This window comes from Molothrus aeneus, chromosome 6 (assembly GCF_037042795.1).
Source record: "Molothrus aeneus isolate 106 chromosome 6, BPBGC_Maene_1.0, whole genome shotgun sequence".
Taxonomy (NCBI): domain Eukaryota; kingdom Metazoa; phylum Chordata; class Aves; order Passeriformes; family Icteridae; genus Molothrus; species Molothrus aeneus.
In genome coordinates, this window is record NC_089651.1 from 31831940 (window position 1) to 31846842 (window position 14903).

The 14903-nt window shown below is 40.3% G+C and overlaps 1 protein-coding gene across 3 annotated transcripts in view; it reads right to left on the reverse strand.

Moving 5' to 3' along the window:
- The window catches only part of SCG5 (secretogranin V), a 28337-nt gene extending 13699 nt beyond the window's left edge, over positions 1-14638 (reverse strand). Inside the window, exons 1-4 of one of the 3 annotated variants that reach the window (XM_066552492.1) lie at positions 14532-14573; positions 14187-14255; positions 13142-13374; positions 669-818 (exon numbers count right to left, since the gene is read on the reverse strand). In XM_066552492.1, coding sequence (XP_066408589.1) covers positions 669-818; positions 13142-13373 — 382 coding nt within the window. In that variant the 5' untranslated portion in view covers position 13374; positions 14187-14255; positions 14532-14573. Of the gene's footprint in view, positions 1-668; positions 819-13141; positions 13375-14186; positions 14344-14531 lie in introns of those variants that run through there. The other 2 variants (XM_066552493.1, XM_066552491.1) reach the window with 2 other exon arrangements.
- Between the last annotated feature and the right edge of the window lie 265 nt (positions 14639-14903).

Genomic DNA, 14903 nt, shown 5'->3' on the forward strand with positions numbered 1-14903 from the left:
GGGCTGTTTCAGTGACCCTCGGGCAGCAGCCCCCAGGCTCGGTGCCGGCGTAGTGTCAGCCTGGGCACAGACAGACAGACAGACAGACAGACAGACACCCCACATGTGCTGGCCCCGCTCTGCTCTGGAGGCTGCGCTGCCCCAGCCAGCCTGCAGTGCCGTGGGCTGCAGCCGTGCCGCTCCCCTCTTCTGGCACAGATGAGCTGTAAAGCTGCATGGATTGGAGCCGAGGTATCTTAAATATTGACTCATGGTCTGGGTTGGAGATCAGGGCAGACAGTTTCATTCCTCTTGGCACAATGAAAGTCTCTAAAATAAGGGTAAATCTCATCTTGAAAAAAAGAATAACTTTTTTCAGGGGTCAGCTTAAAAATGAACTCCCTTGGGAACATGATGGTCTCATAAATCTCACTATCTTCTACTCTGAGATCAAGATGATTTCTTCCACCTTCTCCAGGGTCATACAGCAATACAGGATATGCACATATTCTTTAAAAAAAGATTAAAAAAAAGCTCATCTGAAACACTAAAACACCCAACTTCTCAACAGTTCTTGTCCTGGGGCATAGAATGAAAAAACCCCTCATTTCTGATAACAGGCTGTACAGTGCTGAAAGACAGGATGATGTACAGTGAAGACAGAGGTACAAAGGGCAGAGCTGAATTACCTGTTTTTCCAATAGGGCAGGGATTTGGAGGGTCAGGATATCCTTGATCTTCACTGAAATCCTTTGGTACATTGTCTCCTGTCAGCTCAGCCACGATATTTGGGATATTGCCATAAGGACCCAAGTGCTGGAGACCCTCATGAGCACCACCTAGCAAAGACAATTTATGCACAGTCGTTTCATGAGATTAAAATGTGAGTACTTTAGCTGGTGCAAGCAATCTACACTTCAATTTAAAATATAATATCTCTCTCATATATATATAATTGTTTTAGAGACAAATCCAAATTTAGACTTGAAGTATCTCTTCTAGAAACATAACCATGTGATCTAAATCCAGTAACTTAGATAATTAAAAATGAAACTAGGAAACACATATTATTAGTCTTATGGTTGTTTTTTATCTTAACTATGAAAATTCTAGGCAAGAAAATGAAAAAAAATAGACATCATGAAACCTGGTATATCTAAAGCACAATTATCTTCAGTCACTGATACTATTACTGTTCATCATGGCAACAAACAATAGGAGATACTGGCATCATGGCAGGAAGACAATGTTAATGATGCTGTAGAAAGAAATACTACCTGCACAGACTAGAAATACATTAATAAATTAAGTCCCAAAAGGGCTTAAGATATTAAGGTCCTTAGGGACCCAGGGCATTCTAGCAAATTTGGTTGTGTACACCTAGAACAAATATTTTTAAATGAAACCAATTCTTAAATGTAAATTTGCATTTCCTGTTGTAATGATGAAAAGTGGTGAAGAGTCCCTGTTGTTGATGGGAATTCTTGTTCACATATACCTCCACAGTAGTCAGTGTGTTACAAAGCATCCCAGGCAGTGACTTCACACTTTTACACACAAGATTTTCCCTGTGGGGCCCAGGGAAAAGAGCAGCATCACTGCAGGGTTACAGCAGCAGAGCGCAGCAGGTTTTGTAACCCAGTGGCAGAGGACACAATGGTGGGCCTGCTGTGCTTGGGCAACTGCACCCAAAACTGCTGTGCTGTGGCCACCTCCCACTCACCTCAGCTGGGTGCCCTGCCTTTGACAAGCAGGGCCTTCCACTGAAGATTTGGGAACCAAGCTCAGGCCACGCTCTCTCTCTGTGCCTCTCTACAAATAATTTTCTGTCCCAGATCTTTTCTGCATGCCTTACTGGCCAAATGCATCCACAGGCTAAACCCCAGCTGCTTGTGGAGTTTTTTTAAGTACTATTGTACACTATTCTTTTGAATTTCAGACATAATACGTTAGTTTCAAGCATGTTCTTTCTCCCTGACAAAGACAGCCACCACACACACTGCAGCAATGGAGTTGCTTGTGTGACAGCAAAGTAATATTTTTTTAAGCCCTATATAATGAGGGATAACAACATACAGTCAACATATAAATTCTACTAACAATGAATTGAGAGAAAAAGGAATTTGAACAATTGGAAAATATGAGTTAAAGAGTGAATGCAGACAAAACTGCTTGGGTAAATAGCAAAATCACCATAGTATCACCAAATGGTCTTATTTCAAATTTATTTATTTTTCATAGATCCAGAAGATGTGCATAAAGCCTCTGAACATGAAAGTTGCTCCAAAAGAACCATTCAAGTACTCCTGTCCCAAATTACAAATAAATATTAGCAGCCTAAATCCTCTTTTATATAGCCAAACATTGTGAGCTAACTTAATCACTTGCAAAAATTGCTAACAGAAGGCAATCTAATACAAAATTCAAATTTTGTATTCATTTCTACATTTAGAAATGGAAGTTGAGGCAAATTTTGCAAATTGATTTTGCAAATGACCAGTTGGATGTTGGCATTCTAGCAAAGAAAATTAGTCTATAAGCACATATATTTCCATTTTATTTGCACAATAGACTAAAATCTATTCAATGTGCTAATTTTCCCCCTCAAGTACAAGTCTCTTATTCTGTAATGCAGTGTTGCAGAAAAGATATATAACAAAACATAAAACCACCCCTATAAAAGAACTGCATCTCTGTTATATGGGAATTTGGCATGTAGCTGCCACAAGACCTGGTACTAAAACCAGAACAGCACTATCCCCACTGTGAGCTTTATTATACCTTGAGTCCATAGCCCACACAAAAATCACACTCATAACACAATAATGCTATGGTGATGAGGTTAAAGAAAACTATAACATACATTTAACCTAATGTAATTTAATATCATGTCTAATACATAGCATAAAATACTTCTTTTGTCCTGAGTTCCTTCACATGAAGATTGATTATATGTATGTACTTAAAAGCACCAGGTTATGATTCTGCTGTAAACTATGGAACCACATAATCAATACGTGTTTGAACATCCTGTATACAATGGGGTTCACTATGGGACAATCCATCAGATAGAAGCCTATCTGTGCTTGCATGTGGTGCAGACCTCTTGGCACCAAAGCTCCATCCATAAAGAAAACAGAGGTACTTAGCAGGCTCCAGTGTGCTATATATACATGTAAGTTTAAACCGACTGCCAAGAATTCCCTTGACTGAGTACAAACCAATCTTTTTATATTAATATAAAGGATTGTTTCCTTTAGGTATAAATGTCCAGGATCATTTGAGGGTTTTTCCTTTCTTTCCAAAAGAGCTGCAGACAATAGCACCTGCTCTGGTGCCATAATTTAGCACACTTGAGTGATTTAACAGCATCAGCAAAGCTCATTCCTTATAAACTCTGATAAATAGTGCACTCAGCAAAGACTACAATAATAAAAATGAAATGCTACAAATATATGAAGCTGGGGTACTATTACAGTAACTCTCATTAGTTGCATTAGTTTTGGTATTATTACTGATTTAAAGAAACATATTAGGATTAAATGCACTGCAGCTACCAAGTCAAAATATTGGAATACAAACATATACAGTCAGCTACAAAAATAGCAGAAGATCAGTTTCTTGAACCTTGAGGCAGAGCCTGAAAGAAAACGACAAGGCAACTCAATACCAAGAAACTTTTCATAATTTGCTACCCAGAGGAATCATGAGAGATATCATTGTTAAATTATTCAAACTTGGACTACCAAAAATCCAGAGTAGTACAGACAATACCCTTGTACTGAGAAAGGATGAGCTAGATAAATCTATGCTTTTTTCCGTATCTCCTTACTTACACGAACAGGCTTTTCTGTGTCGCATACTAACAAAGAAAACACTCCAAAACAATCAGCTCCCTTTCACGCGCAGGATTTTGTGAGCATTTATTATTAGGTATTTGACATTCCTACAGGATAAACTAGAGGTTTAGATCTCTTGGGCTAAGATCAGCACTATGCATATATATGCAAATATATGCATATATGTAGTCATCTAGCACTAGTCTTGAACTGCTGCAGGGTGGGAAACAAAAAAAAAGAACAATGCCTCTACCATTATTTTAATTCTGGAAAAGTATTTTATCAGCTGATTTCAGTTAGAGATCCTTGGAATGATTACAAGTTTAAAGTGCATACATTTCAGCTCATTTCTTTATAAGAGCAATAGTGTCCCACCCATGCAGACAACATAACCACTCCATTCTTGGAGAAAAAAAAAAAAAACAAAAACAAAAAGAAACATGAAGAGCAACTAATTTCTTGCAGGTATTGATATTTCCCTGATCAAACACATCCAATGGAAATGCTGTTACTGCACTGAAGTTTTACCTGGTTCTACCCATCTATTGGTAGTGCAAAGCACTGAGAACAAATCTGTGGAGAGCAATCCTCCATGTCAAATAAAAACAGGCAGCGCTGTCCCCCAGAAGAGTCAGTTTAACCAAGTCAATGAGAATGGATTTTCAAGAGTGAAAAATGTTTGCAGAATATTTAAAGAGAAACAAGAGGACAAATTTGCCTTTCAGTCTCATTGAAACCATTTTCCATGTCACAGTGAAGATAGAGTTTCCCCAATCACAAATTCAGAAAAAGGTAGTCTGGCCAATCTTAGCACAGAGATATGAAATAGGAAGGACCATGAGTATGTGTTGTGAGTAAATAAATCCCAAATCCCAAGTTAAAGCCCTTTCCTTAGCAAGTCATACCCCAGAGTGTCCAAGCCCCTCACAGATTCACAGGGGGATCTTCTCCCTGAGCAAAAATCACATCTCTTATCTCAACCTGTAAAAACTCCAAGCACACATGAGCTGCAAGGGAAGCCTGATACAGCTTATCTCATTTGCCCAAGGTTCCCAAGGGAGAAAATACGTATTAATCAGAGATGTAATACCATACTTCCTACTTTGCAAAATCTTTTGTTAATCTGGACTATTTGTTCTTATCACAAAAAAAAAAAAATCTTCAAGATTGTTTACAATGTCTCCTCAACACATCAGAAATACATCTTTTTCCTTTTTCCTATAGGAAGTGACAGCTTCCCATACTATCCTACAGTTTCATCCCCAGTCACCTTGCTGTATCTACATTTGTTGTCATTGTCACATTCAAAAGGAACATCTCCCCGGTGGAAGGCAGGTTTGACAGAATGCTTCCCAGTGTTAAACTGGGACATCATCCACAAACTTGCTTTTTCTTTTCTTTTCTTATCTGCAGGACAATCATCATGTAAACTCTCAAAAGATCCTGAATGCAGAAAATGCATTTACATTTTCCTTACCCTTGCTAACACTTCAAAGGGCTTTAAAGCCCCAATGCTGTACTTATAATTCTGCTAGCTTCATCCTAGAGAGTCCTATCCTGCTTGCTGAAATTGATTAAGCAAAGGAAGTGAGAAGAACTGAAAAAATGATAAATGATCACATTTTGTCTATTCCACAGAAGCTGTTAAATAAGAGAATAGGGAAGGAGAAAAAGCATAAGAGAACAAAGAATGGAAAAATGCAAACCTAGCCAACTTCCTTAACCATTCAAGAGCATGCCTCGAGAAACACAAAAACACTACAGCTATACATGCTCAGGCATTCCAGACTTGGCTTGTCTTCTCCTTAATGACACAAAGTTTCTTAAAACTATAAAGACTAATTTTCTATTTCTCTGCAGAGGGGCAATTTTTTCTAAAGCCTTAAGAACACAAATTGTACAATTACTGACCTTGCTTTCAGCAAAGAATTCAGTTTTATCCAATATTTTAATTACAAACAGTACAAATATTTAAGATATTAAAGGCTCTTACTGTGCAATAGTTAGGATCAAAATAATGCCCATGCCTCTCACAATAAATTTATAACAGTAGCTTATATGTCATTATTATTCAAATTGTATACACAACAAAAAAAATACAGCAGCCACTTGCTGACAAAGCAAAAAAAAAAGAAAACTTTTATGTCTGCCTTGGTTGAACAGTCCTCTGACGGACTATATTAACTTGTCCTTCAGCTGAGCAGTGGCTTTTGCGCTTCAGCATGTGAATAAGCTGACACACAGTGTCACACAGTGTCACACACACAGTGCATCATGCAGCACACAGACAGGGGCCCCTCTGCCACCCTGCCTTGCAGCCACCACACACCAGCAGAGTGAAAAAAAATGAAACAAAGCCAGCAAACTGCACCCTCCTGTCACTGCCACAGCACAACCTCACTACTGACCACGTGTGCAGCATGTGGTTCTGGGAAACAGAGCAGTGAAAGGAAAACAGTGACCTCCTTTATCCCATGAGGGATGGGACATTATTTCAATCCTATAAATGCAAATGTGCCAGTGAAAGACTGTAAGATTTTATTCACTAGCACTTTATTCACTTGAGACCAGCTGCATGAGAAGTCCAAATGCTCCGTCAGTGTCAACGCATTCAGAGAAAAAGACTCTTTTCACTCCTGTAATGTGAAGCTTAGATGCACCAGAAGTATCCAGAACATCCATGGTTTTGTCTCTACTGTGCCACTGAACTTCACAATATTTCTGTGTTCATTTTCCCACTCATATCCATTCCATTCCATTCCATTCCATTCCATTCCATTCCATTCCATTCCATTCCATTCCATTCCATTCTCCATGCAGATGGCTCAAAGCCCCAGCTGGTTCAACAGCAGGTTTAAAACCTTCCCATGCCCGTCTGCCAGCTGCTACAAGGCAGATTTCCCAATGCCTCAAATGTCCTCCTTGTGAGCATTCCCAGTGCAGAGCTGGAAGGCTCCAGCCTCTGCCCTGGTGAGCCAGTATTAACCCAGAACTCCAAAAGCAGAGGCCTTGGCATGCAAAGCCACCCCAGTCAAGATGGGGCTTCTTTTGCCCTTGGATAAAAGCACAGGCACACAATGAATATGCAATGGAGTGGGGAGATGAAGAGCCCTGGTGGATAAGACCAGGCCCAGTGCTGTTCTTTGCTGCTGCAAAGGGGGCTCAGATCAGCTGACCTGATGTGCTAAAGCACCCCAAGGGGAAGGACCAGCTTCTGCAGCTGATAACATTCTTCTGCTCATTCATCCCTGCAGCTGAGCACTGCTGGGATTCTTCTTCTCATTCATCCCTTCTGCAGAGTGCACACACCATGGCAAGCACAGGGAGAAGAGCTCTGGAAACCTTTGGAGAGTGCCAGAGATCCTATCTCCTGGAACACCAAAATCAAGAGGAGTAGGAGACTCCTCTTCTCTAGATTTCTAAAATATCTCTTCATAGAACCAAATAATCTCTTCATAGAACCAAGTAAACTTAAAAGTATTTTCTTAATGCAAGTTAATTTAAAATTCAGGGGGAAGCATGGGAAATGCAGCTGATTTTGAGAAAAAAATGCAGAAAGGTATAAATCCTGGCATGCTCACAGAATCACAGCAGAGTTGGAAGGGACCCACAGGGATCATCAAGTCCAACTCCTCACTCTGCACAGCACCCAGGAGTCACACCTTGTGCCTGAGTGCATTGTTCAGAAGCTTCTGGAACTCTGTCAGGTTTGGGACTGTGACCACTTCCTGGGGAGCCTGTTCCAGTGCCCAAACACCTTCTGGATGAAGAACCTTTCCCTAATATCCAGCCTATTGACAATTACTGTTCCCTTGGGCCCTGTCACTGCTCACCATAAAGGAAAAATCAGCGCCTGTCCCTCCTCTTCCCCTCATGAGGAAGCTGTAACTGCACTGAGGTCTCCCCTCAGTCTCCTCATGAGAGACAAGCAGAGAAAAAAATCTTTAAAAACAAGGGCTCATCATAATTTGGCCAACCTTCACTGACAGACTTTTTGAAATACTTAGGGACCATATTCCAATGGTAGATGGAATTTTATGGATTCATAATACATTTCTCTATACCTTCTGCCAATAGTAGAAAATACAGTTACTATACAGCATCAGACAATACAGAAGATATCATGTTCCCTTTCCTCTTCAGGTTTCCTACCTCTCCTACTGGATTTTTCCCTCTACTAACATGTACAGAAAATAATTGTGGCTACAAATCCCATTCTAATTGATTAATTATCTTTAGGTAGATGACAAGCTACTTAACTCTAAATCCCTACAGACCTGCCATCTATCCTTCCCAGAAGCTGCTTGAGATGGGACTCATTCTCCTTTGGTGGCATCTTTTAAAGACAACTTTATGACTAGCAGCAGTAGTCTGTACCACATAACAGGGGTTAGTAGGAGGTTTTAAGAGTTGGAGTCACTTCATCTTCTTGGTTCCTCAGCAGAGGAATGTGATGCCTGCACACTCTCCTGCAATCACAAGAGGAGGATGTTTCAAGAGAAGGTTTCAATGCCTCAAATCTAAATGGGTTCCTCAGTCAGATCCACTTGCAAATAACAGATCTAGAGAGAAATGGGGATTAATACTCTTTTCTTCATTTGTTCTCCATTGACTGACTTCTCTGACAAGTACACTAGATTTGAGAATTTCCCCTGCACGTTCCCAGCCACACTGAGAGCACAGGAGTAGCCCTGCACCCCTCCTGCAGCTCTGGGGCATCGAGGAAGGGCAGCTCCCAAAGTTCACTCGTGGCAGAGCTCATGGTGCTAACACCCACTGCCTTTGCTGGATCCTGCCCTTGCTCCTCAAGAGGGAAAGCTGGGAAACACATTGAGGTGACCTGGTGTGACCTCCTGGCAGCAGCACAAACACCAGCTTGGCTTTCCTATTCACTGCTGCTCATGGCTTATAAATTCATATGGAATCAAGGATATTACAGGCCAAATTTCAAAGATTTTTCCTTAATACAAATAAAGTCACACCACCTCATAATTTTCCTGTTTGTGGAGTTACAGGTATAAACATTTTGTGTGCAGTTTCTTCACAGACCTGTGCCATATCACTCAGATAAAGAGAATTCACTGCAAGTCACTGCTGTCATTTGGCACCATCATTAGCTTTTAAATTCAGAAATTAGCATTCTAAGGCACCTCTCTTATGGCATGCATCACTGCCTGATACTCAAATTCTGGTTACACTTAACACTACAATTTTTTGAACAAAATGCAAAGAAAATAGGTATTTTTAGTCAAATCTGTACAAATCTAGATATTTACATATTGTTGTGTAAAAACCTGTAAGTTTGCCACTTCCATTTAATCTTAAAAATTTGGGATGTCCATATGAAATTTTGAAATGTTATTTTCTGGGCTAATTAGATTAAAAAAAAAAAAACCAAAAACAAAACTCACACACAAACCAAAACCCACAACAACAAACAAATCAGCCTTTCTGGCTGTGGAAGGTCTGCCCCAACTCAGCCCTGAGCAGCTGCCCCCTCATTCCAGCACTGCTCCCTCCAGATGCTGGCACAGGCACTGGCACAGAGCACATAAACTGCAGCAAAGAGCTGCAGCCATCACACTGCTGGGTTTGCTGAGCCCCAGATATTGTACAATTATTACTTGTAGTCACCCAAGGAAGTCCAAATATATTGGGGCATAAGCATAGCACACATTAACCTGAAAGTGAATGAGTGCAAAGGTCAGGTGTGCACTGGTTTCATGAGGGAATTCATCAGCAAAAGTTTTTGTAACTTTCTAATACAAAGATTTTACTGTTCTTGTAGGAAACAAGTACCTGTCTTGCAGGACAGGACAGACGGCAAAGTAATACTCTTATTTACTAACAAGAAAACCTTTACTTGTCTTATTAGTAAAATGCAAACAGAATAGACACTATTGACATGCATGAGTAATCTGCATAATTTTATGGACAGTAGGTTTGCTGTAGAGTGATATTTGTACAGGGCTGTGCTGACAAGCCATTGATTAGCAGTTGTTAGTAGACATATTTGCATAATGTTCCAGAGTCTCTTGAATTTTATCATCTCAATCTGACAAACAGTAATTACATTTTCCTAAAACAATAAACATACTAATTTCCTTTCAAAATAATCAAATAAACCCCAGCCTGTTTCCAATAGCTATGAGGAGTCTCTGCAGGAGAATCAAAAGCCTCCCTGAGAGGATTGTATTTTTGAAACCTCTTTATACCTGCAAGCAATCACAATTTAAGAGACATCATTTAATGCAGCCACTGAAGTTGACAGCATTATGCCTTTTCTGCAAACTGAAGACTTCAGACTCTGGGCTGTCATGCCAGCACCTTTACCAATAATCATTCTGTTTGGGTGGTTTTAAGAAATAAAAACAACTAAATCAAACACAAACAAAAAAACCACACAAGAGGCTTTCTGTTGTACTGGATTTATGGTAGGCAATGATATTTGCAAAAGCAAAATGGGACTTCCCATTTCCAATTATGAAGTTAAGTGCTATAAACTGCTCAAGATGAGCTACTGGTGCCCCCATGTGTTTAAGTGAGATTTTTACTGTTGTCCTATGCAGGGTGTAATAGGCCTGAAATTTACATTATATGCTTATTCCCTCCCAGTCCTCAGAAAAAAGGAAAACAAATGAAAATCAAACAATAACAAAAAAACCCACAATCAAACAAAAAAAACCCCAAACCCCAAAACCTTAAATATTGGCACAAAATTGTAAGCATGCAAGGAAAGTAAAAAAAAGTGTGGTCTCTTACTTCATAAATGCCCTACCAGACAGAAAAATTAACTTCTGTGTTTTTTGAAATGTTGTATGCATTTCTTTATTTTTATTCTTTTGTTCTCTTTTAACATAGATGCAACCCCTTTCTTATCTGTAGAAACCTTGAATATAGCCCAGTAAGGCTTGCATACTATTTTAGTGATAAGTGAGCAATAAGTACAGAAATACAGCTACTCATTAAAAATTCCTATTTTGATTTTCTGTGTTTTCCAGTCTTTTTTATAGATGCTGCTAAGTGACCCCAGTATAAATTTCTGATAAGATGAATTGACAAGGAGAGTGAATATTATGAGAGAAATTGAACTAGTTTATACGAGTTTATTTCTTTTTGGAATCAGGGGATATACAGAAAGAGAAATCTATTCAGTGGCCAGCAAAACACAGCTTTAGTACTTTCAGGTCCTAAAACCATTTCCCCTTGACTCTTATGGTGCAGGACCTGTTTGGCTCCTGCCACGCTCCTGTGCCCTGCACCATGTGCTGGCTGCAGTTCAGGAGCACAGGGAGCCAGGCAGCAAAGCCCCACTGCTGGCACATATCTGTCCTGTTCCACTTCCCCAGCAGAGCCCGAGCAAAGGGAGAGAGCTCACGCTGCCTCTGCACCTCCCTGAACCTCACAGTAACTTCCCACTACACTCAACTTTCTATCAGGCCTTTTCTAGAGCTACTCCTATGATAGCAGCCTGACCTGAAGTAACAAAAGTAACAGTAAATTGACAAATGTAAAGTTAAGGAGTAGATTAAAAAAAAAAAAAAAAGCCAGGTGTTTATAGATTTCAACTTAAGAAAAGGCAGAAATTCCTTTCAATTAACAAGCTGTAATATTTTTTTTAATCCATCAACAAGAAAGCCGTATTTTTTTTTAATCTGTCAACAGGAAAATTATCTGATCAGTTCAAAAAGAGAACATATGCTACTAAATGTATTTTCTGAAGAGTGTCCTTTTTTTAGTTTCGCTTTTACAGAATTTTTTTAATAAATGCTTAAGTATCCATGGTAGGCTTGAAAAAAAAAAAGAGTCATCCTCATCTCATCCTCATCTGAGCAAGAGGGGAAAGTTAAATATGATAAAGCTACTGGATTTATCATCCTTTAGTTTTACTCTATGACATACACAGATGGATTTTTTTATTTAAAAAAAAAAAAAAGGAGAAATAGAAAATGTTTGTCCAACCTGATGTTTGTGGAAGACTGTACAGACAACTGGAAAACCAGCATTACTTCAATCTAACAAACACTAGAAAACTTTTGATACTTATACAAAGAGATGCATCATCTGATTTTGCTAGCACTGTAATTAGAAAGTAACATCAAACAGCTGAGATTAAATATTTGCCAGAGATTCAGATTTGCTTATATTTTCTAAGGTTTATCTTTTTAAAAGATGTCTAGGGAAAAAAGGCAAATAGAAATTAAAATTACTCACTTCTACCACCCGTCCCAATTTCTCTATATGTGAACATTCATAAAGGAGAGAAGGTACAGACCAAATTATGCTCTTTAAACTTAGTCTCTGTTATTTAAGTTTGCAGAAAAATGTGTGTCCATCAAAGTTTCTTAGAAAAACATATATATATACACTTAGGTCTGCAATTATCTGGTAGAAATTATCTGCCTATTCAGCTTTAATCCTCTCCTCAGCCTCATTAAAGCAATTGTATCTGTTTGGTTAGGACAGCCTGTAGATCAGAATGAGGATAAAATAGAGAACAGAGACTTAGGAACTGTGGAGTCTTACTGCACTGTCAGACTGATTTAATTCTTAGAGGAAGGTTGAGGGGTTCTAGCCTGTTCTGATATTCACACATAAACAATAATATTTGGAGTTTCATACCTTCAACCTCTTGCGGTCATGCCAAAATAAAATCTGGTTTGTTCTGTTAAAATAACAACACACTGAAACATTATCCCAACATCCTAACATTTGAGCCAGATATTTCCAATTATTTACCTAGCCATAAAAGACTGATTCCAAGGAAAACTTACACAGTGTGAGATCAGAGTACTGGCCAAAAAAAAAAAAAAATAAAGCTGAGCCCAGAGCATTCATCCCTGCAATATAGTTTTGAGGTGCTACTAGTGGACACAGGGAGAGGAGCACCCCCAGTGTAATGTTTATCCCTTTATCTCACATGGCACCACAAACACTTGATCTCTTCTGGTTTGCAAATGTTTCTAAAAATCCATGGAATTTGGACTCTACAGATAATATTTGTTTCATGACAAAAATATATGTAATATATGTATACATAATATTCAGGAATAATTTAGCAAACCAATTGTTTTGAGGACAATGCCAAGACAACATAACTTTTTCTGCAAAGCCTGTACATTAAAAAACCCCTCTACTTCTACCAAAAACATTACATTAAGGAAGGTGTAAGATGGATGGTGATTTTAAAACAAAGATCAAGCAACAACATGAAGACATCTATGACTTTAAGCTCAGGATATTCTTTCTGTATCTATAAAAATATTAATTATTACCAAAGCATACTAAAAAAATAATCAGAACTCCAAATAGAAATTAACTACCTTCAATGCTCTGTGGACCGACAAGATTCGTAGCCTGGTGTGCTGGATATTCTACCCGGGGTCTGGCAATGCCCAATTGCTCCATAACCCCATGGAGGAGCCTCTGAATATCTGCTTCAGTAACCCTGTCAGGTGTCCTGGGGCTGTGGCTAAAAGCTGAAGCCAATCCAAATGCCAGCAGAAATACCATGTTGCAAAGCAAGGTAGATACCATAGTGGCAGCCACTTTCATCCTGTCAAAAAGAAAGGAGTTTGATTATAAATTATAGTAGGGGGGGAAAGGTCCAATACATGTGGTGGAAATAACACCTGATCCTACTATTGGACTTTACAGTTTACTACCTCAGGTTCTAGGGCACTCCAGCCAGCTGGAAACTGGGTGGGGGAAGCCAGGGAGGGAATAGGGTAGATATGTTCTTCTCTTCTAAAAGAAATATTATGCAACAAACTGCAATATCAATTTGCTGATTTGCATTTTCCCATAACATTAATTAACAGTCATTGCTAACAAAACGAATCCACTTTTTCATTTCACAAGAATACATCATACACTCCACCATCCACCCCTCCACCTCCTCCATGTTTACTATGCTATTTATAAAGCTCTGGTCTAAAAGCCAAGAACTCTTCATTCCAGGAATTGTGTTTTCCAGGCTCTATTCTTTCATTGCCTGGAAAATCAAGAATTAGCCGAACAACCTGGATGTATTTTGTTTGCACCTTAAGACAAAAGGCTTCCGATGTCGTATGTATCGTCTTTCCCAGCTGAAGCAAATATGTTTGCTTCCTTGAATCTCTTTCACTAAATGGCAGCACAGTGTTGTTTTAATTAGGAAAAAACCACCAAAAACAAAACCAACAACAAAAATGCCCACAACAAGCAAGTACCGCTTACGGTCCTATGATAGGCTGAATTTTAATCAGAATGCTTGTTTTCTTAAAGCTCCTTTCCCCGTCACATCAGAGTCTAACTGAAATGCATCGCTTCCAGTCCCCTGGATAAACAAACCCCCCGAGTTCCCCTTTGATTCCTTAACACACGCACAGCTGCCTGATTTCTTCACGCCAGACGTTTCAAAGATGCTTCAGTGCTCCAGCCTCCGGCGCAAGGCACCTGGGAACGTTTTTGAGGCAAAAATGGCTGAAAACGCCAAAGCTGGGAATATTCCCCGCTACGCCTGTGCGCGGCTCCCCCGCCGCACCACGCTCCGCCCGCAGCCCTCCCGCTCCCTCGGCCGCTGCGGAGGGAAGATCTGCTTTCCACAGAGCATCCCCGCTGGCCGCCCGCACCGCCGCGCCCCGGGCAGCCGGGCCGTGCTCCCCTCCCCTCTCCGGCCCCCGGGCGGCTCGGTAGCAGCTCGGAGCCGCCGGACCGGAGCGCCCCGCTCACCTCCCGCTCCCAGCGCGGCTCTGCGGGGGCGGCGGCTCCGCGGCCGCGCATCCTCCGTGCGCAGCCACGGCCGGGAGGGAGCTGCCCGCGGGTGCCGCCGCGACCGAGCGCTCCATTGTCCCGCAGAGACACAAAGCTCGGAGGGGAAAAAAAACCTCTCTTTTTAACATAACAGTCTAAAAAGGAAACTGAAGGGTTTTGATGCATTAATGGTGACAGAAATAAGATACTGCATATTCCCGGGAGAGTATCCATCTTCCTGCTGTGATTTCTGTCCCTAGAATAATATGATCAGTGGTTTACTTACAAGGTGATAGTGTTACCTAACTGCAGGTTTACAGGGCAGCAACACAGCAACCATCTCCAAGGACT